A 25,453-nucleotide genomic window follows, 5' to 3' on the forward strand; every position below is an offset into this window, starting at 1 on the left:
CTCAAAGACATGATGGCAAACATTTACAGATTGTTTTAGTAGATTTTTAGATAATTTGTAAATACATAATTACATAGCTGAGGGATCTCACCAAAGTATAAATACAAAACTCACTTATGTTTACTGAAACTCATCAGGATGCCTGAAAGTAACTTCATACAAAATGTTTGGTGTGTCTCACTTTCATCTACGACTCATCACACGAGGTTAGGTGTGAAATTTTCCATGTGTGCAGTATGGCAGCAATGAAAAGTTGCAGAAGCTGGAGCACCTGAGATTTCAGGGTTGTGTGTCAGCAATGCTCAGCTTCTGTTATGTTCTGTCAATCATAGAGGGAATGATAGACAGATTGCATTTCATTTTGAAGCATATTCTCACATCTCACTTGGAGTGGTTCTGCAGAAGAATCCCACTTCCAGTCAGGAAAGCTGTCTGGAAATTCTTATGCACTCGCTGACAATACACCAGCAGCAAAAACAAACAAACAAATAAACAAACAAACAACAAAAACCTTCCATATCCTGAACAACAGCAAAGCCATCAAGGCCTTCTGTCTATTCTGACATTCCTTGTTATTTTGACATTCCATGACTGTCAGGGTCATCACATTCATCAAACTAGTCAGAAGAGCAGTTCACTTTTTCACTGGATCAATATGAACTTTTTTATTGACACTGAATTGTTCAAGCTTAGTTTATCTACAGGTCTCAACTAAACAGAAGGCCCTTTGTACTTAATATAATCTCAATAAACAATAGAATAAATTCACATACAAGAAATTAAAATTCTGCAAGGCTAAAATTTTTCCCAGATATCTGTAACTATTTAACCTTCTGAGTTGCAATCTTGCTTATAAATAGAAAACTTAAAGAAGTGAGGGATATATTCTTAGCACATTTTGTGGCAGCTTTCTTTTTCAAAATGTACATTCTTTCTGAATTTGTTTGTCATATCAAGCTTCAAAAAGCTTATTGAAGAGTACATTTTTACTTGTGCCAGCAAACCAAATATGGTTACATGGAATGGCCATTTATGTTTTAACAAAAGTCATTTGTTGATTATTTGATATGCTGAAAATAGTTCAATTAATAATATGAGATTCCTAGTTCTCTTAAATATACAAGGAAAAACAATGAATTTAGGGAATAAATGTATCATTCAAATCTAATAACAAATCTATATGTATTTTAAAATATAAGGTGATGGTAGTATAATTTTCAAATTGAATATTGATTGAATAAAGAACTCTGCTGACAATTATCTAAAGTGAAAGCGCTTACTTCGCTTTCCAGAGTTTATTGACATGTTTGAGGAGAGAAATAAAATATCAGATGATCTCACAAAAATGGCGTGAAATAAGAAATAAGGAAATAAGAAGACCCTTTATGCCAAAGAACATGCACTGATTATTTTAAGCATTCTTGTGGTGTAAAAGAAAAATCCATGCACAAGGTCATGGATCATATGAAATCTCACTAGAGTATGTAATAAAGGACCATGGAAGTTGATGTACTAAAAAACTGCATTAAAGAAGAATATAAATGTATTAATCTGAAGAACTCATAAAAGTATGTACATTTTATGTTGTATGTATACATTTTATGTATGTTTCCTTGTCCCACAGTGTCAGAAGACAGTCTCTAACTGACTAACTATGGCAAAGAGTTGTCGATTTCTCTATACATTTAAGTTCTGTACCCATCTATTGGACCACAATTATATATATATATATATATATATATATATATATATATATATGAAGTTAAGTTTACTGATAAATTTCAATAAAGTTTTTTAATCACATGAGAATTAATTACATGAGTGTAGCTATTGTTTGCTATAACTCCATTAATTATACTAGTGTTTGGAAAATTAAATGTGTTATTGTAACTACTTTGACTTGAACCACAATTCAAATAACATACAGAAGAAAGAACAACAAATTTTATTCAGTAGACAAAAGGTATGAGATCTTTCCACCAATAAAAGCAAAGAAAACCCAGAACACAAGGTAAATACATTATTAGTTTAAATGAAGTGAAATTTATTTTTAGATTATCGGTATTAACAAGTGCACATGCAAATTGCAAAGAGCGCTTAAATTCTAATTAAGCTATCTTGTGAATGTCCTCCTGTTAAATCTTTAAGCTCAAATCTGCATCATTACCACATTAACCTCCTTTGACTCTCTTGTTACACAAGTATCGTTACATTAATTAGTCTTTATGCTGTTCTTAAAGTGTTGGCTACCTCATGATTATTTTAGAGTTTTCTCATTACTTCTAAACACAGTAGCAATTTACCCATGAAATATTCCTGCAGAATGTTGCATACTAGTATAGCAAATCATATCGTGCTAATTTAAATATATCTCTCTAATTATAATTAGGTTATAATCTTAAGAACAAATGTGGTACCAAAATATCGAATCATTTGCCCCAAGTAAAAAATAATTCTGGCTTTAAGAAACTTAAGTATACGTTAATCAAAGTGGGAACAAGGTAATAGTATCTATGAATGAGTTGCCTGCCTGGCAAATCTACCTTTAATAACAAGACTGTATGCATGTCTCTGGCTTCATTAGGGCTGTCCTTATCCCACCCTAAGTCTTCAGAACAGGAGAAACAGCTCTCATTAGTCTCCTATAGGGAGAGTGCACATGCGCAGCTCATGCTTTTACATCTGCTTTGCCGTCCTAACAAATGCTCCTGATGCAGCTGTTTCTCAGCCACGAGAACTGCCTTCAGCAGCTCAGGGATTGAGGGCAATCCGCAGAGTAGGCAAACTTACCACTCAATTGCCTTTTCTATCTGAGGGAGTAAAACTTAATTCTCTGAAGCTATGGAGGTGAGGGACTTAACTCTCTGGGGCCGGGGAGATAAAAGGGAAACACACAACACACGCACACACACACACACACACACACACACACACGTCATGATCTCATCTAGGGTGCTGATGAATGGCTGGCCTTCAGCAGGTGAGTGAAACTGAAGAGGCGATGGAGAGTAGGTAAACTACTAAACAGTCAAACAGACACACTAGGACTTTTCTAAGTCCCAAAGTTGAGTTCTTCATTTTATTACTCTTTCTATTGTTTGTTCTAATCTATTTTTTTGTTTTGTTTTGTTCTTCTGCTTTCATGTTTCCCTGCTGTCTCTCTCTCTCTCTCTCTCTTTTTTTTTTTTTTTTTTTTTTTGGTTTTTTTGAAACAGGGTTTCTCTGTGGTTTTGGAGCCTATCCTGGAACTAGCTCTTGTAGACCAAACTGGTCTCGAATTCACAGAGATCCGCCTGCCTCTGTCTCCCGAGTGCTGGGATTAAAGGCATGCACCACCACCGCCCGGCCCTGCTGTCTCTCTTGATTTTTGATTTTTTTTTCTAGCTAATTCTGCCTCCCAAGTGCTGGGATTAAAAGCATGTGCCTGGTTACTAAATTAATTTTCTCCTTCACAGTTTATATATCCCAGCAAAATCTTTCAAGCAGTATAAAATTACAATGTAGTTACTTTCCATTTTTGAGGTGAATGATTACAATGAATCCAAGTTTTAAAAAAAAGCTTGTTTTTCATATGCCTTACATTCCTGGTCAGAAAATGATTACAGATACATAATAAGACAGATTCAGACATAAAGGACCTCTGAATGGGTCAGTGTTGGATATAAATGTATATAGGCTTGGAAGAGAGAAGAAAAAGAGTATAGAGAAGAGTACAGACAATCATAGATTAAAGGAGTAAAGATAATAAATTAAATATTGAAAAGTAATGAGTTAAAAAATAAGACATGTAAAGATGAAATATACATAGAGAGTCTGTATTATGTATATTATTGTCTTTCCTTTGAATTTTTAATGTAAATGAGCTAAGTACAGAGAGACTTTTTTTTACTTGCTGCTAAGCTAAACCAACATATGCATTTTAAAGGCATGTTGACTTCAAAATTTGAGTCCTAGGACATGCTATTTTGGAAAAGTTCTGCTTTTATTCTACAGAGGAGTGGGACCTGTGGATTACTTCCAGGCTAATGTGGTTTGATGGAGCAAGATCCTCTAAATGGTCTCCTTGTACCCTGAAAATAGTTGACCCAAGAAACAGCAAGAAGCAGTTTAGAGAAAACAATGCTCAAATTGTCCAAAATAATTGTTTATATTTTTATATAAAAATAGTATATGATATAGATATTAATACTTTTCATTGGCATGGATCTTTGTCTATTGATACAAATTTAAGATCAATTTTGTTACACTGTGTATATGTTTTTCTACTCTTATTTAAGGTATTGTGTTTGTACAGCTCATTTAAAATATCATGTATAATTAAAATTATGTATTAATAGTCATTTATAATAATAAAACTTTTAATTAATATAGTTAGGTTTTCTAGATATACAGAGATATATTTCAGATTGATAAATATTCTTCAAATCTTTCAAAGACCTACAGAATAAGGCATTTAAAATGTTTTAAGAACTTAGCCATTTCTCAACACTGAGACATGACTGTTTCTGGCAACCCCAATTACTTCAAGAGAATGATGAACATCAAAGGGTCACCTTATGGAGTTTGCTAGCCATTTGGGCAAGAAATTACTCTTTCATGAACTGCTTGATGGTATGCTGTAGGAAGTGAGCAATCAAGACCCACAGAAAATTGACTGCTTAACTTGCCAAAATAAGGTTCCTGCTTCTTGGATCTGCCAGACACTCTGCAGGACACAAAAGGAAGTGACAACAAACTGCCAATAGAGGTGAAACAGTCGTTCAAATTCTCTGCTTCATGAAAAAAATCTGCCAGATACCATGGGTCTATAGACTGAATATGGATGCTCCGACATATATAAAAGAACTTTGGGTGACTGTCCAGGCAGCAAGATATCTCTGTCAATTCTAGAGTTTTGGAAGTTGCTTACAATGCACTTTCTGTTTACTTAGGTAACATATCCTTCTGGGGTCTTTGATGGTGTTGAAGACAGATAGTTATAGTTTTCCTTAGTTATGAAAAAAGATAAATTATACCTGAAATTTTAGACTCACAAAGAAATATTGTAACTATAATTCTTGCTTTATAACTCTTTTGTTATATGTAATTTTACTATGTCAAATTTAAAACTTCCTTTTTTATTTAGATAGAAAAGGGGAGATGATGTCAGATCCCCCTCTGTATGCTGTGAGTATGTTTTATTACCATTAGTTAAAGAAGAAGCTGTTTTTGCCTATGGCGTGACAGAATATAGCCAGACTAGAAGAAATATAGAGAGAAAGTAGGTGGAGTCAGAGAGATACCATGTACATGCCGAAGGAGGAAGATGCCAGAAAATTTACCAGTAGGCCACAGCCTATTGATGATACATAGATTAATAGAAATGGGTTAATTTAAGATGTAAGAGTTATCTATAAATATGCCTGAGATATCAGCCAAACTGTGCCTTAATTAATAAAGTTTCTGTGTGACTATTCATGTCTTGGAGGATGGGAAACAAATGAATAGTCTCATACTAAATAATGAAGTATAAACAAACTTTTACTTTGAAAGATTTGCTATTTCAAATATATATTATTAAGCATTTATATAAATTGTGCGTAAAATTGTACAAAATATTAAAAAAAGCAGTCTAAAGTTCTGAAATTTCTGAAGGTATTTCAAAGTGATACTGATTTCAGGGATTGTGTGACGTTTTCCTCTAGACCCAAGGGTACAAGAGTGGTGAGTCTATTGAATTGAGAATTTGAGGTTAGGAACTGCCAAGATAAAATATACAAAAAAACGAAATCTGGAGAAGAAAATAATGGATTCTGTCTGGACACAGGTTGCACACTGTTTGATGGAAGCAAAGCCCCTGGGTGGGATTTGCCAAATCACGGAGGACAAGGTGGAAATATTTGCTTGAACTGTGAGTGCTTTTGGCAGACAGATGTAATATTTTCCTATCTCTCACTGTGACAGTTCCCATAGGACAACAGAGTGAGACACACAAGTCCAAGCCTGAGCTAGAAAGCAAAGCATCAATAAAAAGGAGGAAGAAAAATTCTTACAAACTTCCTTTCCAAAGGGGGGAAAAAGGTAAGCAACAGATTAAAAAGATGGCTTACCTACTGGAAGAGACTAATCTCTCCAGAGAGAAAGAATGGAAGAAGTAAAAGAAACTGAGCAGTATAAGGAAAAAACAACAAAATATTAAACACAATAAAAACAGCACAAGACATTGAACATTTATAACTCAAGACAAGACTACATTACAACCTGTCAGTGAGGAATAGGCTTGCTGTCATCCCAGGAGAAATGGTCTCCAGAAACATTAATCATAGTTTTGGTTTCAAAATCAGCCAAAGAAGGTGTACCAGCTCAGTTTGTACAGGAATTTAATGTATTCGCTCTGCACCCAACTTCATAAGCATATGGAATTCTATAGTAATATTAGATACAAAACTGTCTCTCCCTAGAGACAATCTTGTGTAATATTAGACGTAGCCTTTGTCATTCCTCCTTCAAGATAGCTAGTAAACCCTATGTTCTTAGAAAAATAATAGGCCACATACACACTGCATGTATCCACTCTTATTTATAATTAGAACTTGCTACCCCTCTCAGAAACCCTGTCTTGGAATGAAGTGATTGGCAGTCCAGGCAGAGCACAGAATGATGCTGATCACCATCATGTTTCATTATAAAACCTCCCTATGTTTGAACTCTCCCTTTTATTGTGTTCTGAGAGTAAGTAGTAATCCTCAAAGCCTTCTTTGGGAAAGTAATTTGAAAACTCTCTGTTACATGCATGCCCCCAACACACATACCACACACACACAAACACACGTACCCATATACATGCATAAACCCAGTTTGTATAGTCACTAGTAAAAAGGTGAGACCTCCAAAGCCTCCTTCTATTTTCACACTTTACCTGAAGGAAAGGTAACAAGTAATCCACAATCTGGAATTTTAATGAGAAGTGTCATTGTGCTGAGTATTATTGTCATCTGATGGAAAGGCTAGTTCACTGAAGATTGCTTATACCAGAACCCCAGTACCAAGCTCTGAATCAACTGCTATACAAATGGGAGACGAAGATGAAAAGGCAGAGTAACATTGGGTCTCATATTTTTCAAGACATGAAGAAAAAACACATAAAACCAAATGCATAGGAATAAAATCAAATAATGGTTTATTAATGTGGATGCCAAATAACCAGTTTGGCTAAAGAAATCCTCAATTGAGCACCATTATTTGTAATAGCCAGAAACTGGAAACAACCTAGATGTCCCTCAACCAAAGAACAAATAAAGAAAATGTAGCACATTTACACATTAGAGTATTACTCGGTGTTAAAGAAACATTGACATCTTGAATTTTGTATGCAAATGGATGGAATTGGAAAACACTATTCTAAGTGAGGTAACCCAGACCCCAAATGATGAATATGGTATGTACTCACTCATAAGTGGATACTAGCTATAAACAAAGGACATTGAGCCTATAGTTCATGATCCTAGAGAAACTAAGTAATAAGGTGAACCCAAAGAAAGTATATATACATTCATCTGGAAATTGGAAATGCACAGTATTGACTGGCAGGGTTGGGAGCATGGGGGTGAGGGAAGAGGACAGGGGAGAGGAGGGTGAGAAGAGGAGAAGAGAGGGGAAGGCTAGAAGTGAACTTGAGGGATTGTGATGGTCAAGATGGAGGAAGAACAGAGATGAGAGCAAGGAGAGAGATGTCTTCATTGAGGGAATTATTATAGAGTTAACAGAAACCTGGCTCTAGAGAAATCCCCAGGAATCCAAAAGAATGACCCCACCTAGGACCCTGGACAATACAGGAGAGGGGGTCCAATCTTGACTTGTCCTATAGTCAGACTGATGATTATCTTAAATATCACCATAGAGCCTTCATCCAGCAACTGATGGAGGCAAAGGCAAAGACCCACATCAGAGTACTGGACTGAGCTTTCAAAGTTCATTTGAAGAGTGAAAGGAATGAGAATATGAGCAAGGAGGTCAAGACGATGATGAGTTCACCCACTGAAACAGTTTGCCAAAGTCAATGGGAGCTCACCAACTCCAGCTGGACTGGGAAGGAACAAGCATAGGACCAAACTAGTCCCTCTGAATGTGGTTGACAGTTGCATGGCTGGGGAAGACTGGGGGGCTACTGGCAGTACCACCAGGATTTATCCCTACTCTATGTACTGGATTTTTTTGGATCCTATTCTCTTTGGATGTATACCTTGCTCTGCCTAGATGTAGTAGGGAGGGTATTGAACATTCTAAAAGATAATGTGTCTCACCCTCTCTGAGGATTAGATGGAGGTGAGGTGGGATTATGTATGAAGGGAATGGTAGGATGGGAGGTAGTAGGAACCTGGATTGGTATATTTTTAAAAATCTAATAATTTTTTTTAAAAAGATGATGCATGTTAGAAGATAGTTTTTAATTATAGTAGGTTAACCAGATAGATATTTTAAAATAAATAAAAAGCATAATTTTTAAAAAGGCAAATACTTGTGCCACTAAAATTAGGAAGAAGACAATGTTGTGCACTTTCTCCATAACTATGCAATATAATTCTTGATGCCTTAAATAGAGCAATAAGACAACTGGAGGAAATGAAGGGAATACAAAGTAAAGGAAAATATCCAAGTACCTTTTTTTAGATGATCTGATAATATACGTAAGTGACCTTAAAATTCCACTTGGAAACTAATAGCTGATAAACATTTTTAAAGTAATTGGACACAAAATTAACTCACAAAAAAACCCACTGACATTCCTATGTACAAAAAAAGAACTTTTATAATAGCCTCAAATAATATAAAAGATCTTGATATGACTCTATCCAAATAAGTAAAAGACTTGTTTGATATAAAACTTCTAGTCTTTTAAGAAAGAAATTGAAGAAGGTGTCAGAAGAGAGAAATCTATTCCATGCTCATGGATCAGTAGGATTAATATATTAAGAATTCCCATCCTACCAAAATCAGTATACAAATTCAATGCAATTCTCAACAAAATTTTGACACAATTCTTCAAACAGATGCTAAAATGAAATTTTAAGCTTTATGTAAGAGAAAGATAACTAACACAACCCTGAGTAAAAATATAACTACTGGAGGTATTACCATCTCTGATCTCAAATTGTACTATAGAGCTATAGAAATAAAAACTGCAATGGGTTTGCAAAGAGACACAGAGCTCAATGGAATCGAATTGAAGACCCAGACATGAATCATGAACACCTGATTTTGGAAAAAATGTTCAGAAATACAAATGGATAAAAGACACCATCTTCAACAAATCATACTGGTCAATCTGGATTTTTGTATGTAGAAGAACCCAGATAGAACTATATTTATCATCCTGAACAAATAAGCTTCAAATAAATAAAAAATTTCAACATAAAGCCAGATACACTGAATCTGTTAGAAGAGAATGTGTGGAATGGTCTTGGAGTGAAATAACACTATTCTTTACACCATGGAAACCCAAAATTCAAATTTAATTTTTAAAAACCTAAAGCCAAGTTAGATATAGGCTTTGTTTATTTTAGAGATTCCAGGAGAAATCCTTGTCCTTGTAATTTCTAACTTCTTATAGAGTCTTGCTTTGGTGGGCTTGGGGCCAGCCATCAGCTTGCTTCAACCTCTTGTTGTTGCATCACATACCCTATGTCCTTTTACCATCTCACTCCCATTTGGAAGAAATTATGGTTTTGAATTTATGTAATTACACATGGAGCCCACGTGAATAATCAACTTAATTGCCTTGATTTAAGAACCTCCACTTTGCTTTCTAATGTAGCATTCATATATTTAAGAGAAGTAGCGTATGGAAAGAGTGTATCACTCTTAAAAACTTCATTCTCTCTATCTCTCTCCCTCCCTCTTTGTTTGTCTCCCCCTCTTCCATTCTCTCTCCTCTCTCTCTCTCTGCCTCTGTCTTTCCTGCCCAATTTGAGCAACACTTTTCTTTTCTAAACTGAAAACTATTCTTCTGTTACCACAATTTTTCATTTTTTTTTCTCGAAAAGCTGAAGTGATGGAAAAGGCAGGTTATCTTTCGTGTAGTGGCCAAAATCATTGCTCACTTTCGCAGTCTTTTGTCCAAAGTGCTGTACCAGATAAGGAAGTGAGAGGAAGTAGTGGGGGGAAAAAAAACAAACTGGAAGGAGGGCGAGGAGGAATACGAGGAGAGGCAAAATGAAAGGCTTAAGGAAGAAGAGTGGGGAGACAAAGGAATTGGGAAGGGAGAAACAGGAGGAAGAGGAGGGAAATGCGGGAACAATAGAACACCCATTAACAAACAGGTAGCCAGAAGATAATATAGAACATCCATAAATGATAAAACAGGAAATGGTCTATCTAAAACTCAGCATCCAATAGGAATATCATTCAAAGAAATATAATTAAAAACACATTTTGAGAAACAAATTTTTGAAGAAATATATCAGTAGTATGCCTAAACTTCAAATCATTAAAGAATGTTGGCTAGGGCAATGGAAAACTTGGTAACTCCAATTATCATCTAAAATTCTAAATAAAGTATTTGTGGTATTGTTTTGTATATAAAAAATTCCTTAAAGTTATTTGATATGTGGTAAATTAAAATACCATTTTATGTGGCTTATACCTTACTTACAAATATTTTATAACACTATTTCAAATATTAGAAAAAAGAACATAGAAAAATGAGATTAAATATGCCGCTTTCAGGTTTTTAGAATTATACATGAAGTAGATAAATATTTAAAATAGTTTTCAAGAAGTTAAGTTACATATTTAAATTAATCTGAGTTATATCTAACTGAATTAGAGAGAGGTATAGTTTAGGTAGCTAAAATTAATAACAATAAAATGGAGCTATAAATTATGTAAAGTTAGGTTTGACAGCAAGTAATCCCAGATGATTGCTGACAGAGGAGAATTACAAATCAAGGCAGGCTTGGGCTATATACGCAGACTCTGTTTAGAAGGAACTGTAAAGAAATAAACAGCTATTCATTCCAATAGAAAGTACTGGACATTGATATAAAGCACAGACCCTATCATTTGGAAAAAAAACAAAACAAAACATTGAGATGAGGGATGCTTCAAGTCACTGAGGAGCGATTCTGGATAGAGATGCTTCCGTCACACTCGAGCCTTATGTTTGAAGCACTGTCACACCCAAAGGGAACGACATGAGGAATTTAGGAAGTACTTATACCTAAATTTTTGGACAATTTTTATAGCTTACAGGGACAAAGAATATTAATTTGGGATACTTTAGAATTTAATTCCTCTAATCTTAATTTTGTAGATAACTAATAATGATGAAATTTGAAAATTACATTTTGAGAATCATTATATTCTTATGAAGAGAAATTTTCTGAAGAATTCACAGCTAAGTTGATGATCATCAACATTGTCTGACCCTGGCTAGGACATTTTTAGTGTGGAGAGATGGAATGTTGCAGAAAATGAAGACAGACTCTTCTGGGGATCTTCAGTCCCCTTTAAAAGCCATTTGCCATCAGCCATGAGTCTGACTTAACATCCTCAGGACTATTAGGTAAATAGTTCTTTGATAAGTCCTCAGACCTAGCTGACCTTTAGTCTCCACCTATCACAAAGCTAAAATTGTCATAGTACTTGAAGTCCCTCATACGGTCTATTTTCCTCATATCTTCTCCAATAATTGGGTAAATATATTTGTTTATGCACTTCCTATTGCACTATGACTATAAAAGCTCCGTAACCACTTACACATGGAGCTTCCATTCAGGTCAACCAGAATCCATGGTTCTTAACTGTGGTCCCTTCCTTGGCTGTGAGTAAACCACACCTAACTCCATTTGAATCAAGATGTGTGCTTTGATTCCAATATTTGTGAAATAACATTGTCTATTTAGAGTATGTAGATATTATGATATGAAATCTAATCACAGAATAGATATTTAAATTGTTTAATATATTGTTATATATTATAAGTGGACATAGACTAGCACAGACAACGTGCAATGGCTAATCCCAGATCTTTTATCAATAGACTGTTCCATTATGTTTTGAAACCTTCCAGAAATATGTTACCACTAGAATTTTCCAGGAGAAGCAAAGAAAAGGTAAAAATATGTATCAGATAAAGGGCTTCCCTGTATGTTCAAAAACAAAAACAAGGTCCTTCTATCTACGTCCAGAAAGGTGAGCGTCCAAACAGGCTAAGCTCCCACAAAGCCAGTTCATGTATTAGGATCGAAACCTAGTGCCATTGTCCTTGGCTTCTCATCAGTCTTCATTGACCGCCATGCTCAGAGAGTCCGGAATCAACCCATGCTTATTCAGTCCCAGACCAGCTGGCCTTGGTGGGCTCCCGCAGGGCAGGGAATTTGGACTGCTCTTCAGTAACGAGAGGGAGGGGGAATGGAGTGGGGGGAGGAGAAGAGGAGTGGGGATAGGGGGAGGGAAGTGGGGGGAGGGCAATATTTGGGAGGAGGGGAGGGAAATGGGAAATGGGGAGCAGGTGGAAATTTTAATTAAAAAAGAATAAAAATAAATAAATAAGTAAAAAAAAAAAAAAAAGAAAAAAGAAAATGCTTCTCAGCTAAATTACATTAATCCCTTTCCCCACCCATGGAGGACGGTTTTAGGATGCTACTTAAGAATAATAATAAACTGTACTTTCCTATAAAAAAAAAAAAAAAACAAGGAAAGAAGCTAGTCTCCAATAGTTTATTTGAGAGGAAATAAGATAGCCACAAGAAAGAAAATAGTTTTACAAAAACCATTATGATGGCCCAGAAGAACTTGAGTCTAGTGTTCTTTTTCTGGAAGGTTGTGTAGAACATACTTCAGAATGTTCCACCTGCAGGAGATAGAAACTAAGCTTCCTTCCAAATGACGAGTCCAGCCCCGGGGAATGACTTTCCCGAACTTGTTGCTTCTGCTTTGCGAGCAGCTGATAGACATTTAGGAAATGGTATAGACACAGACTCTGGCAGCAAGCAGCTGCAGGTGGTAGTTGTTCTCCAGCACTGAGTGCTTGTGCTAGACACGGAGCCAGGATATACAATGTCTTTCCCAGAGCCTTAGCCGGGAGAATAATCAGAATTTCCATCATTGATAGCAACCACTGTGGGGTAACCACTCTCCTACTTCACCAAAAACTTAGACATTCATGCTAACGTTCTGTTCCTTGGAGTAAAATACCCTCAAATTTTATGACCAAATATAATAGAATATTTGTTAAGACATAGATGAATCTTCACTGCGCACGGAATTGCTGGTCTAATGAGAGGAATCCTAGAATTCGCACTTTCAGGGACTGTGCTGTTTGTTTTTCTTTTCAAAAAGGACCAACAAATCACCAAGCCAGAAAAGCCTCTCATTGCTAGCCTTTATTAACTCGTTATGTGACAAGAACAATGCAGAGCCAGTTGGCTTCTTTCTTACTGCTTCCTGCATCTCGGAACTTTCAGAAATATTTTATTCTCTGAACTTTAGCCATGTAGAAAGGTTATCAGGGCAGGGTTGTTCCTGAAAACAAGTCTCCATGCTCCTCCTGGTACAGCAGGAAATTTAGCTCCAGAGAGCAAGGATCAAACCCATCATAGTTCTTCATTAAAATCCCCTTGTCAGTAGTGAAGATTTCAATACCTCTGTGCCTGGATTTTCTTTTAGACATTTTCCAATTTTGATGGAGAAAAGCACAAATGTTCAATATAAATATTTTATAAAGCCAACAATTCTATTCAGAAGTTTTTGACAAAATGGGAGAAATGAATTTCTTTAATATTATGTGTGAGGGCTGAAATGTGGATGGCGGGGCAGTACCAGCATACATAAAACTCCGCTGTGAATATACACAAGCATTGTGCCCAGAGGGAAGAATAAACACTGATGACTTTTAAAATTTTCAAACATTCTGTATTGTAACCTTAAGATCTAAAGGCAGTTTGCTTTATGTGAAAAGAAAAATAAAAGCATGAAATGAATTCCACTGTATATTCAAAATCCTTTGATAGAAACATAATGCTTTTTCAAACAAGGACACAGAGACATGCTTATACTTTAACCATCTAATTCTACATTGTCACAAAAGAGCCATGGCTATAGGGAGACTTTTATTATGTCAAAACCCCGAGAGATTTCAAAACCCTCAAATATTCTAATATCTGTTGTGGTTTTAAGGGATGGTCATAGTAATAGGTTATATATTTGTCTTCCACTATTAATTGATAGGTTGCTGGGTGTACTATTTTAAATTACACATAATAACATGATTTCTCTAAAGTATTTTATTTTTAATTTTTGCCTTTAGAAAACATAACAGAGATTTTAAATTTTTCTATGAAAGGATATATTGAACCCACAATGCACTAGCTGCTTCGCATTCTGCTGAACATTCTTAGGGTTCGCCATTGTCGGTTCTTGTGCCCAAATATTCTATTGTTTCTGGCCAATAGTAACTAGGTGATGTCAGTTTTTCTATATTGATTTATGCAAAAAACACAAGTATGTTTTAAGATAGTATATCAAATGCTAAACACAGCAAAAAACAAAGAAAATGAAATGTTTAAAAATTCATATATATTATAGTATTTTTAATGAATGCTATTATTTTCACATCATAAATAAACTCTATTTAATACTTCTGTACAAAGTACTCCTAGTTAACAGAACTATTTTTTGGCAATGACGACTTGCAATTTAACCAATATTTTTTCTTTCCTTAGTATTCATTAAAATTTTGTTGGTAGAATACTTAAAGATCACAGAATTATAATATTTTTCAGTTTAATAAAAGTCAATGAAAATTATTTTTAGTGCTTTTATTAAAGCTCCTTTAAGTGTTTTCTCATGTGATGCACCATTTTCTTTACTTCTATCTTTCATTTTTTTCCTGAAAAGAATTTCCAAGAACATTTTGAAAACTATGGGCTGCTGTGAGCATAAACACCCTGGAATTTCTACTAGGGAATATCCTGTCTGAGCCAACCAGGTGCCCCTGCTTACACATCTAACTAAGTACATCTCTACCTCCTATGACTTCTCCTCATTTTTGTTTTGGGGATGGGAGCTAAAATCCCAAGTGCTGTACTTACGTTTCACTTTCTACTCTAGCTGTTCCAAATAGGTAAAACATTATAATCCATAACAAGTTCTTATTGTACAAGTTTGTGGCCCATAGTGGTTAAATTTGATCAATCAGAACAACTACATACTATGTTTCTTTTCTTGGATAAGGCTAGAACCAGCAAATATAATTTAAAACATTTGAGCTTCTGAGTTTCTTAGGAAACCTGTGCTGGCTAGTGTCTATCAGTTTGATACAAGCTAGTATCTTTTGGGAAAGGGGAATGTTTGTTCAGAAAATGCCCCTCCCAAAATTATCTTAAGGGCCAACCCTTGAGTCGCTTTCTTGATTATTTATTGCTGTGGGAGAACAACTTCCCTCTGTGGATGGTACCAATCCTAGGTGGTCCTGACTTATTAAAAAGAAATGGGTTGAGCAAACCTTGGGGACCGCACCATTGAGGAACTCCCCTGCATCACCTGCTTATGAACCTCCCTTCATGTTTCTTTCTTGAGTTCTTGTTCTGACTCCCCTGTGACTGATTATTACCTAAAAGTACAAGATGAAATAAATCTTTGCCTCCTCAAGTTGCTACAGGTAGTGGGGTTTGAGCACGATGAAATCCCTAAGTAAGACAAAACCTCACTGGCCCATGAACCGTTTCTTTCATACTATAAACTGTTTATTATTAGCAGATTTCTCCAGATGTATGGTACAGGCCAATGGGGACACATGGAAACTACTCAGATATTCCCAGGAATATTGGTTACCCTCTATAAACTGATGATGAGACCATATCACTGAAAACAACATTTACATACATAAAACAGAAAAAATGACCTAGTGCTTAACTAGAACCTTCACTCCTCCTGACCAGTGTTCATGGAACATGAATGTACTCTGCAATCTTCTAGAGGAGAAAGGTAACCACCAACCCAAGTACAAAACTTGCTATCAACAAAGGTGACCTGCTTGCATCATAAGATGGTTCTATAGTGACACAAACAATGTAGGAGTCACCAACAACTATCTGATTGAATTTAAGACCCAGTCCTTGAGGTGGAATTCAGCAACCAACAACCTGAGACCACATAGGCTATGGACCTAATGGAAAACAATACTGCACATACTACCATTCTGATAAAAGAACATAAAAATCAAATGAATCCTAATCACTTCCTGCTGTACTCATACTTTGCTCAGCCATCATCAGAAGCTTTTCTGATGGGAACAAATACAGAGACCCACAATTGGACCATGGGTAAAGAGTAAAAAATTTTGGGACACTCAGTTCTAAATGTGATAACAACATTAAATCCATCTTCTTGTTCTCAAAGAACAATGCATGAGAAAAAGCAGAAATTCTAAGAGCCAGAGCTGATGGATGATGCCAAGGAAATTGTATCTTCCAGAAATGAACTCACAGAGACTGGAGCATCATGCACAGGGCTTGTACAGTTTCAACCCAGAAAGGAACCCTGCATGCAGAGGGGAAATTAGAAATAATCGTCCATACCTAAACTAGAGACTATCAATAAGTGACAACCACTTACAAAGGAAAAATAAGTGTTCTCCAGTGGCATTTCACTGGGTATATAAACCTTACTAAAGGGTAGGCCCTATGCTCAGCCAACATAGCCAACAAGAAACAAATTCAATGGTGTTATTGTAAATTTTCTGTCTTATATTACTTTATTTTAGCATCTTTTATCTTATTGGTTTTTCTTTTATTGTGTTTCTTTTTTTGGTGTGTGTGTGAATGGATTTTTCTGCATATGTTTCCATGTGTTTGTCTCTTGTCCTTTTTGATGTTTTGGTTTTTATTTTAAAATTCTAGTTTGTTCGACTTTTTTATTTGTTGGTTTGTTTTCTAAACAAAGAGGAAAAATAAGGTATGGATTAAATGAAAGGGAAAATTTGAAGGATTTGATAGGAGATGGGAGAGGGTAAGTCATGGCCAGAATATATGTTATGGCTTTTCAATATAAGGGAAAACATAATAAATATTTTAAAGCATAACAATAAATATATAATTGACCTCACTGAAAACACAATGTCACCCAACAAACAAAAACAAAAGCAAATAAACAAATAAGGTGGAATGCTAGGGAAATAGTTCGGTTAATCATATATTTGCTGTGCAAATTTTAAAAAGTGTAATAAAATACCATGGTCAAAAAGAACTTTCAGAAGAAAGAGCTTATTTTATCTGTATGTTTGTATGTACTTGCGAGTGTGTATGTGTGAGGCAAGGTTATAAAATATGTAAGCCTTTTCCTAATTATGTACTTCATCTAGCAAGTACAGATACACATATACATATACTATATAAACACACAGAAAGTACATTGATTGACTAGCTGTCACACACACACGCACACACACATAATCTTTAAGTGGTTAAAGTCTATGTTTAAGTACTCATATCTAGCATTTAAACTGTATATCACATCCTATTTTTTCTTTTAGCATAAAAGAAATTTTACATCATGAAACAGTTTTGATTACATCAATTCCATTCAGGAAAATTTTGATATGGGGAATTCAAAGTGCATTAAAGTAACTGGATAAATAAAATGCTGGTTTTATTTCTAATTCAATACTGATTTGAGAATCTATATACTTAGAAAATGGAGGAGCAGTTATAATTCCTTATATATGGTTAAGGTTGATGGTACATGAAGATTCGTGACGGATGTCTCTTTCTCTTCAACCATATTCCATCTTTGAGAAAAACCTGACATCCGAGAACAAATGGTTTATTCATGGGGTAGAGTAAACCAGGGCACATACGTGGTGGCTGGGAATGAGTCCTACAACATAGAAACCTACAGTTTGGCTCAGGTCTCTGAAGTTCACAGCTGGAGTTCAGTGAGTGGGTAACTTGTAGAATAAACCTGTTTCAGAAGGGGGCGAAGAGCCGGAACTGTTGAAGGGCAGCCTTGTATAATGACTCTCTTGCCCTCGCACGGGACACATGCTCCCTGCAGCACATTCTCCAGCTTGACTGGGAATATCAACTGCAAACCAAACGTCCAGGGTAGCTGGTGAAAACTGGGGGTTTGTATTTTTGATATTTTAAAATATAGCTCTGAAGTAGATGGAATATGGACGAGACTCATTAAAGAAGAACCAAGGGGCTAGGCTGAAAGATTAATGCTGAAACTGACAGTAAGTCACATTAAGAGACAAAAATGAATTGCTAGCAATACGGTAAAGTAGAAAATCTGTGGTTTAATTATAAAGAAAATGTAAGAAAGTTCAGGCTGCCGGTCTTGGCAGATGGCTTGAAGCCAATTACTACTAAAAGGAAAATGAGGATGGGTCTTATTGTGTCTGTTGCACTGGGTCTAATATATTCAGACTGGAAGTAGCCACAGCACTGATTCAAGGGGAAGAATGACTTAGATGTTGCTCCAGTTCAAAGCACCTGAAACTCCAAAAACATATATGATTGCTCTCTTTTCTTCACTGTTTACCCCTGGAAGCTGACTTCAAACTAGACCCAGGGCTGGTGTCCTGCTGTGTTTGGCCCAGAAATCACCATCTGGATCTGCTTCTCTTGCATGTCAAGGGGCATCACACCCCCCATATTTTCCAGCTTTAGTTTACTTTTTAACATCTTTTTTTAAAAAAAAGACCTAAGTTAGCTTTGAAATCCCATATAGCTGAGGAAGAATTGAACTTCAGAGGCTTCTGCATTCATCTCCTGAGTGCTGGCATAGGCGAACACCACCCCACTTAGTTTGTTTTGTGCTATAGACAGAACCCATGGCTTCATGCTGGCTGCATAAGCACTCTGCCAATAAGCTAGACCCCAGTCCCATTTTCTTCAGCATTTTAGAGCGTTTTTAAAATGATGTTCCTGGATATTGGTTTCCTCACACTCTGTCTGTCCCCTGGCATCTTTTTCTTCTTTGTAATTTTAATTCCAAGGCTCAGATCTGTAACTTCACATCTAAACTACACACATTCTTAAGGTGATCCAATCAAGCTTCGGCTTGATTTGATTACAACTTTACCTGAAGTACCTGAATACACAACTATGTCTGTCAGTCTTCTCGTGACTTTTGCATCAATAATTATGCCTTCATTAACATATTCAAAGCTAATCTCACCCGGTCTCTTCGTGTTCTCTTCTTCATTGCAGGCTCTCCCTACTCCTCCCTCACATCTCTAAGGCAAGTTTTCACTCATTTTCACACCTGTCTGTGGTTGCCAGTGACAGCAGCAGATCTCCTTTTCAGCATTCTCCAAACCTGACCCCTATTGTATTACTGCACATGTACTTATTTCCCATGGGTTACAGTATCTTAGGTATTCATTTATTTGAAACAAATTAAAATATCCCAATTCTCTACAACGTTTGCTTAGAAACCAAACACCAATGTATATATATCCAAAAGACCCTACTCTAGGCATCCAAACTCATAGCTTGAGTCTTCTTTAATGAATGCAGGGATGCATGCTGGTTACACTGTCAGCCCCTCAAAACAGCCTCTGCTTGGTTTTATAGATCACAAAGTAGATAAATAGTACATGTGGTAAAGTATGAAACACCCTACTAAAAACACATCATACAAAGGATTCTATGTCAAGGCAGGTTAAATCTGTGCTAAATAAAGGGTTTTGATAAGCTTGTTTGATTAACACTCCAAAACACTGAATAAAGCATCACAATGTAAGACATGTTTCACATAAATAATAAGGCAATTAAAAAAAAACTTAGGCAATGACCCATATTTCCCAGGCTAGTCTCAGTTTATAGGTAAGGATCCCTCTACAGCACAGGTGTTGGAGCTACCACTGATACCACGACACAAGGTAAGAAGGGGTTTTCGGTGGTTCTAATAAGAGCACTGGACTGAAGTCTCACGATCCAAAGGAGGAGCAGAAGGAGAGTGAGCACGAGCAAGGAACTCAGGACGGCGAGGGGTGCACCCACACACTGAGGCAATGGGGATGATCTACCGGGAACTCACCAAGGCCAGCTGGCCGGGGACTGAAAAAGCATGGGACAAAACCGGTCTCGCTGAACATAATGGACAATGAGGACTACTGAGAACTGAAGAACAATGGCAATGGGTTCTTGATCCTATTGCATGTAATGGCTTTGTGGGAGCCCAGGTAGTTTGGATGCTCACCTTAATAGACCTGGATGGAGGTGGGTGGTCCTTGGACCTCCCACAGGGCAGAGAAACCTGCTTGCTCTTTGGGCTGAGGAGGAAGGAAGACTTGATTGGGGGAGGGGGAGGGAACGGGAGGTGGTGGCGGGAAAGAGGCAGAAATCTTTAATAATTAAATTAATAAAAAAAAGAGTAATCAAACAGCTGATCTGATTTAAAATTCTAAATTACTAATCTTACTGGTTTCTAAAATTCATGTTTTTATAGTGATTGATACTTTCAACCAAAACCAATAACTTCAATTTCCTATCCTTTAAAATGTTACTTTGTAATAGTTTATAATGACTAAATTGTTACTAATTTTTAGTGTTAATTTACGTGAGGACTTAAAAAATAAATACCATTTTAACAGTAAGTCTAATAACTACAATTTAGAACCTTTGTTAAAGTTAAGGTATCGTCCATTCAATTGTGAGATTATCAAGTGATGTAAAACTGTTGACAGTAACAGTATTCTTCTTACCATTCACTTGAAAGATGTGTGTCTGATGGACATGCTCATAGCCTTCTGCATAGCAGGTATAATTGCCCATGTGTACTGTGGTAACCTTGGTGATATACAAGGACCCATCATCGCCAAAGTCCTAAAAAAGAATATAGATCACAGAGTTGGAAACTTCAGAACTTATTACTGTTCAGGAGTAAAATAAATATATTAGACATTTTTAAAGGTTCTAATTATCAATGTAAACATGAAGAATGCCGACTTACCTTAATAATTTTTAATACATTTTCTTTTAAAAGTGAACTTCCACTGATAAATACGATATTCCCACATTAATTTTAAATACATGAATTAATAAAGCATACTGGTACAATTTAATTTTATACTTTGAATTTTAGATGGATAAAGCTCTATCAAGAACTTACCTTACAACTAAAAATAAATTGCTAATTACATTTTTAGTCTGGTAATTATCCACCAATTTTTATAACACTTAGAAGTGTAAATATAAAGAAAAATACCTATCAAATTAGTATGTTCTTAGTGTAAGCATTTATCGCTCTATTCTGAAACATGATATTTTGTTTTATTTTGTTTTGTCTGAGGGACAATGAAGATTAAATCATATCCTCAATCATGCTAAGCATGAACTCTGACATAATACTAAACTCTCAGCCAGGATTTAATTTTTAAAGGTTGTAATCTACCACTGGTCATTTGAATAAACAGCCATGCCATTTGGTTTTCAGGAGAACAAAGACATAACGATTCCTGGGGAAGCATATTAAAGCCTCTCCTCTGTTTATCACAACAGAGTCCCAGCATTATCCTTGGAACTGCAGGGTACAAACCAGAAAATATCCTTTTTATACATCAATGTGTGCAGTGGGAAAACTGCTCTAATAACTCCAGAATCTTTATTAAAGCCCAACTGCCTGATCCCTGTGAGATGCTGTTTGTGGGCATTTGGACCTTTCTTCCTCTCACCTTTGTGCTTCTGTGATAACTTTGAACAAGCTTGAACTTGTGCTCCCTGTGAACCCCACTATCTTCACAGAAGGAGAGGGAAAGACTTCAAGGCCCCTCCCATGGGGAAAGGTCTCTGTGGGGACATTCTACAGTTATCAAAATCTTATGTTTCCAAGACTTTTCTTTACTTAAACAAAACACAGGTATTCCTCTTTTTAATAATTCTATCCCATAGTCCTTTGGGAGAAAAATCACGGAAATTTTAAAGATATTTTCTTGAACATAGATATTATTCGAGATAACAGTAGACTGAAGCCACACAACAATTGACAATTGAGTTTTGACAAAGATGGCAGAACTATACACACAGTGAAAGAAAGCATCTTCAACAAATGGATTTGGTCTTAGGTGCATCTTGGGTGCATTTGCCTCACCCTGCACAAAACACAAAATGCAACTCCAGATGGATCAGTGAAGCTGATACACTGAGTCAGAAAGAGGAGAAACTGGGGAATAGCCTTGAATTCATTGGCATAAAAAATGCTTTTCAAATTGAACTCTGGTAGCACAGAAACTAGTAACAAAACTTAATGAATTGGACCTCATTTGACTTTTTGTAGACCTCTCTGTCTCAAGCATCCTTGATTGAAGGAAGAGAGCAGCCTCCTCTCTGAGCCTCCCAGAACCTCCACATTCTGTCTGTGTTGAGTCCTTTCAACTTGACACTGTATTCCTATGGCAGTAGGCCTAGAGTAGAGAGCACAATCTTCCCTACTTTAGTTGAATCAAATGCTTTATCGCTAATCATTTTTCTGGTATAAAACAAGTTTATGGAAACATTTAGTGGGTTCAGCATACGTTTTACAAAACAATTTTTTGAGGGAGATGCAACATACATATACATGGACTCACATCAAATGGAACCTCATGCTCAGATCCCATGATTCAGTCTAAGTCCAATGACTCTGAGTTCACGGTTCTCTGTGGGCAGGTACTGAACACCACTGTGCTATCTTTGTATTTTGTTGTAACATAAAATTCCGCTTTACAAGCCCCAAGAAATAAATTAAATTTTGATTTGTTTTGTTCAATCCTTTACACAATGATAATATTGTAGATAGCCCAAAATGACATGAAATGAAATTTAATAAAATATTTTACTAAATTCTTTAAAATAAATAGGTAAGTAAGCAAACAAACAAATAAATAAATTGAATGTCATGAAACTGAAAAATCTTCTGTATGGTAAAGGACACCATAATTTAGACAATTCATATGATACATAAATGATGTTTACAAATTACACATCCAATATTGGATTATTATATAAAATATACATAACTAAAAAACTGGACATCAAGAAAACAATTAACCTAATTAAAATGGGGTGCAGAACTAAGCAGAAAATGACATACAAATGTGTAAAAACATTTTAAAAATGTTCGGCATCTTTAATAATCAGGAAAATACAAATAAAAACTACTTTGATATTTCAAATTATATCAGTCAGAATGCCAAGATCAATTTAATAACAATCAGAAGTCATGATGGAGAGGATATGGGGAAAGAGGATCACTCATCTGTTTCTGGTGGGACTAAAATGCTCTACAGTAGCATTTCCTCAGGAAGCTGGGATGAAGTCTACCCCAAGATCTAGATATAACACTCTGGAATAGATCCCTAAAGGATGTTACATGTTTCTAGGGAAAACCTTGTTCATCCATCTTCCTTGATGTTCTATTCATAACAGCTAGAAATTGAAAAAAGGCTAAATGTTCATTGGCAAGTGAACGAATCTAGAAAAAAAATCATTCGGAGTGAGTCAATCCAGACCCAAAAAAGACAAATACAGTATTCATACTCTTATATGTAGATGTTTGATTTTCAGCCTTCAGTTACCAGGCTACAATCCATATGACCACAGAGTTTATGTATTGAGTAAATGACTAGTGTGAAGAGTGTGATCTCCCAAGGAAGGGGAAATAAAGTTATGGAGAGAAAGGGGGCATTCGGGAATGGGAAGAATAAGCATCCAGTAGAGGGAAGCCCCTCACATTAGCACTCACCACTCTGATCTCACAAAGAAGTCCTCAACAAAGGGAAGGTGAGGTCACTGTAATGCCCTTGAATTGGCAATACTTTGAGCCCTTTTCCTGAAGATTTTCTCAATAGATACTTTATTGTAGTGACAGCAAATGGACTAATGGACTAATGCATGTTTCAGAAATTGTTTACTTATTCACTTATCCCCCTTTTAATTTTATCGTTATTACTTTCATGTTGATCTTCAATTTTCTAATGTGTTGCTCAGGTTTAATTCATACACAGTATTTCTGAATGTAACCTGGAGATGCACCATTACCTGTTTTTGTAAAAATGTCATTAACTGTGTCAACAGCGTATGTCCAAAGAATACTTTCCATTCAAATTTTAATTTTTAGAAATCATTGTGTCTTTATGATATTATGGAGCCCAATGGCATTCCAATATTTTTATAACAGTCTCCAAAAGTATTTATGGTATACTGACAACATTATCTGTATTTGTATTATATACTTTTTGTTAAAAATAACTTCCATCAATTACTGATTAATAGAAATAAAGAAATCACGAGAAAGGTATTGAACCTGGGCTTGAAAGTGACCAAAAATATGTTTAAAAGAAAAGACAGAGGTAGTGTGGTTTAGACGGTTCTGAAGACAAAGAAGTCATAGGTAAAGAGATACTGGAGTCCACAAAATTGTCTTCTGGCCTTCATATGTGTCCTCAGATACAGCAAAAACAGAATAATAGTAATAATAATAACATACTGGAAGAGATAAAAGAGGGGGTAATAAAAGCAAAAAGGAAATAATAGAAAAATTAAAGAGGTGAGACTCAGGAGAAGGGGGAAGAGTCAAGATGAGGATAAACAAATTACACATTAGCAAAAATACTAGAATACTTTCATAAGTACAAAAAAGGACCAATACCTTATCACCATATCATATAATACTATTCATTTCTACAACTTCCTGTAACTGATGCTGTTAAAGAGAAAGTCTCACGAATTCTACTAATGCGGGAGAACTTGGAGTTCCATCCAAAAGACAATGTTTAAACTCCCTGCTAATACAGTCTACATTAGAAACGTGGCTTCAAACAACAGAAGTACCAATAAGAGAGAAGTACAAATAAGAGACACAAATAAGAGAGACAAATAACAGAGACAAAGACTCTTTTAAGGGAATAGTACTCAGGTGGTTGACCTTTACAGGGTCAATGGGAGAAAAACAAAGATTTATGCAAATGTAATGAGAAACATCAGAGCTAAAATGTTTGCAGAATAAGAAGGAACAGGAAACAATTACTGGTGATTTAAAGAATCTTATTTCTGGTGGAGACAAACTATATGGGATGCACCTATGCAAACTCATTCTAAAAAGTTTAAGTCACAGAAAACAGATCAGAGTAAATATGATCTTCCATAGGACAGAAAATGACAAGGGAGATAGAGGATACACCTGATGTTTATGATCATGCTTACATATACGTATACTAAACTCTGTGACTTTTAATGTGCTGTCCCACATTATTTTCTGGAATTATATTTTCAAATTTCTTTCTGAATTTCTCTAAATCTTGATATAGACAAGTGTTTCTTGATGTATGTATCTACCTGCAGAATGTTAACTCTCTCACTCTCTCTCTCATTTCTAAATATCTTTCCAGCTTTATGAGGCTGTAGCAGCATAGTTTTAAAGGCATATGATCAGTTTTCCATTATAATGTAGAAAATGTATACTTACAGTGTCATATTACAGTCTCTGT

At 35.7% G+C, this 25,453-nt stretch overlaps 1 protein-coding gene across 2 annotated transcripts in view; it reads right to left on the bottom strand.

The window, feature by feature from the left end:
- Fstl5 (follistatin like 5) overlaps nucleotides 1-25,453 on the bottom strand; it is a 402,285-nt gene that overhangs the window by 102,007 nt on the left and 274,825 nt on the right. For both annotated transcript variants that reach the window (XM_057756992.1, XM_057756991.1), the window contains exon 8: nucleotides 20,693-20,813. In XM_057756992.1, coding sequence (XP_057612975.1) covers nucleotides 20,693-20,813 — 121 coding nt within the window. The remainder of the gene's footprint in view (nucleotides 1-20,692; nucleotides 20,814-25,453) is intronic.

This window comes from Chionomys nivalis, chromosome 24, assembly GCF_950005125.1.
Source record: "Chionomys nivalis chromosome 24, mChiNiv1.1, whole genome shotgun sequence".
Taxonomy (NCBI): Eukaryota; Metazoa; Chordata; class Mammalia; order Rodentia; family Cricetidae; genus Chionomys; species Chionomys nivalis.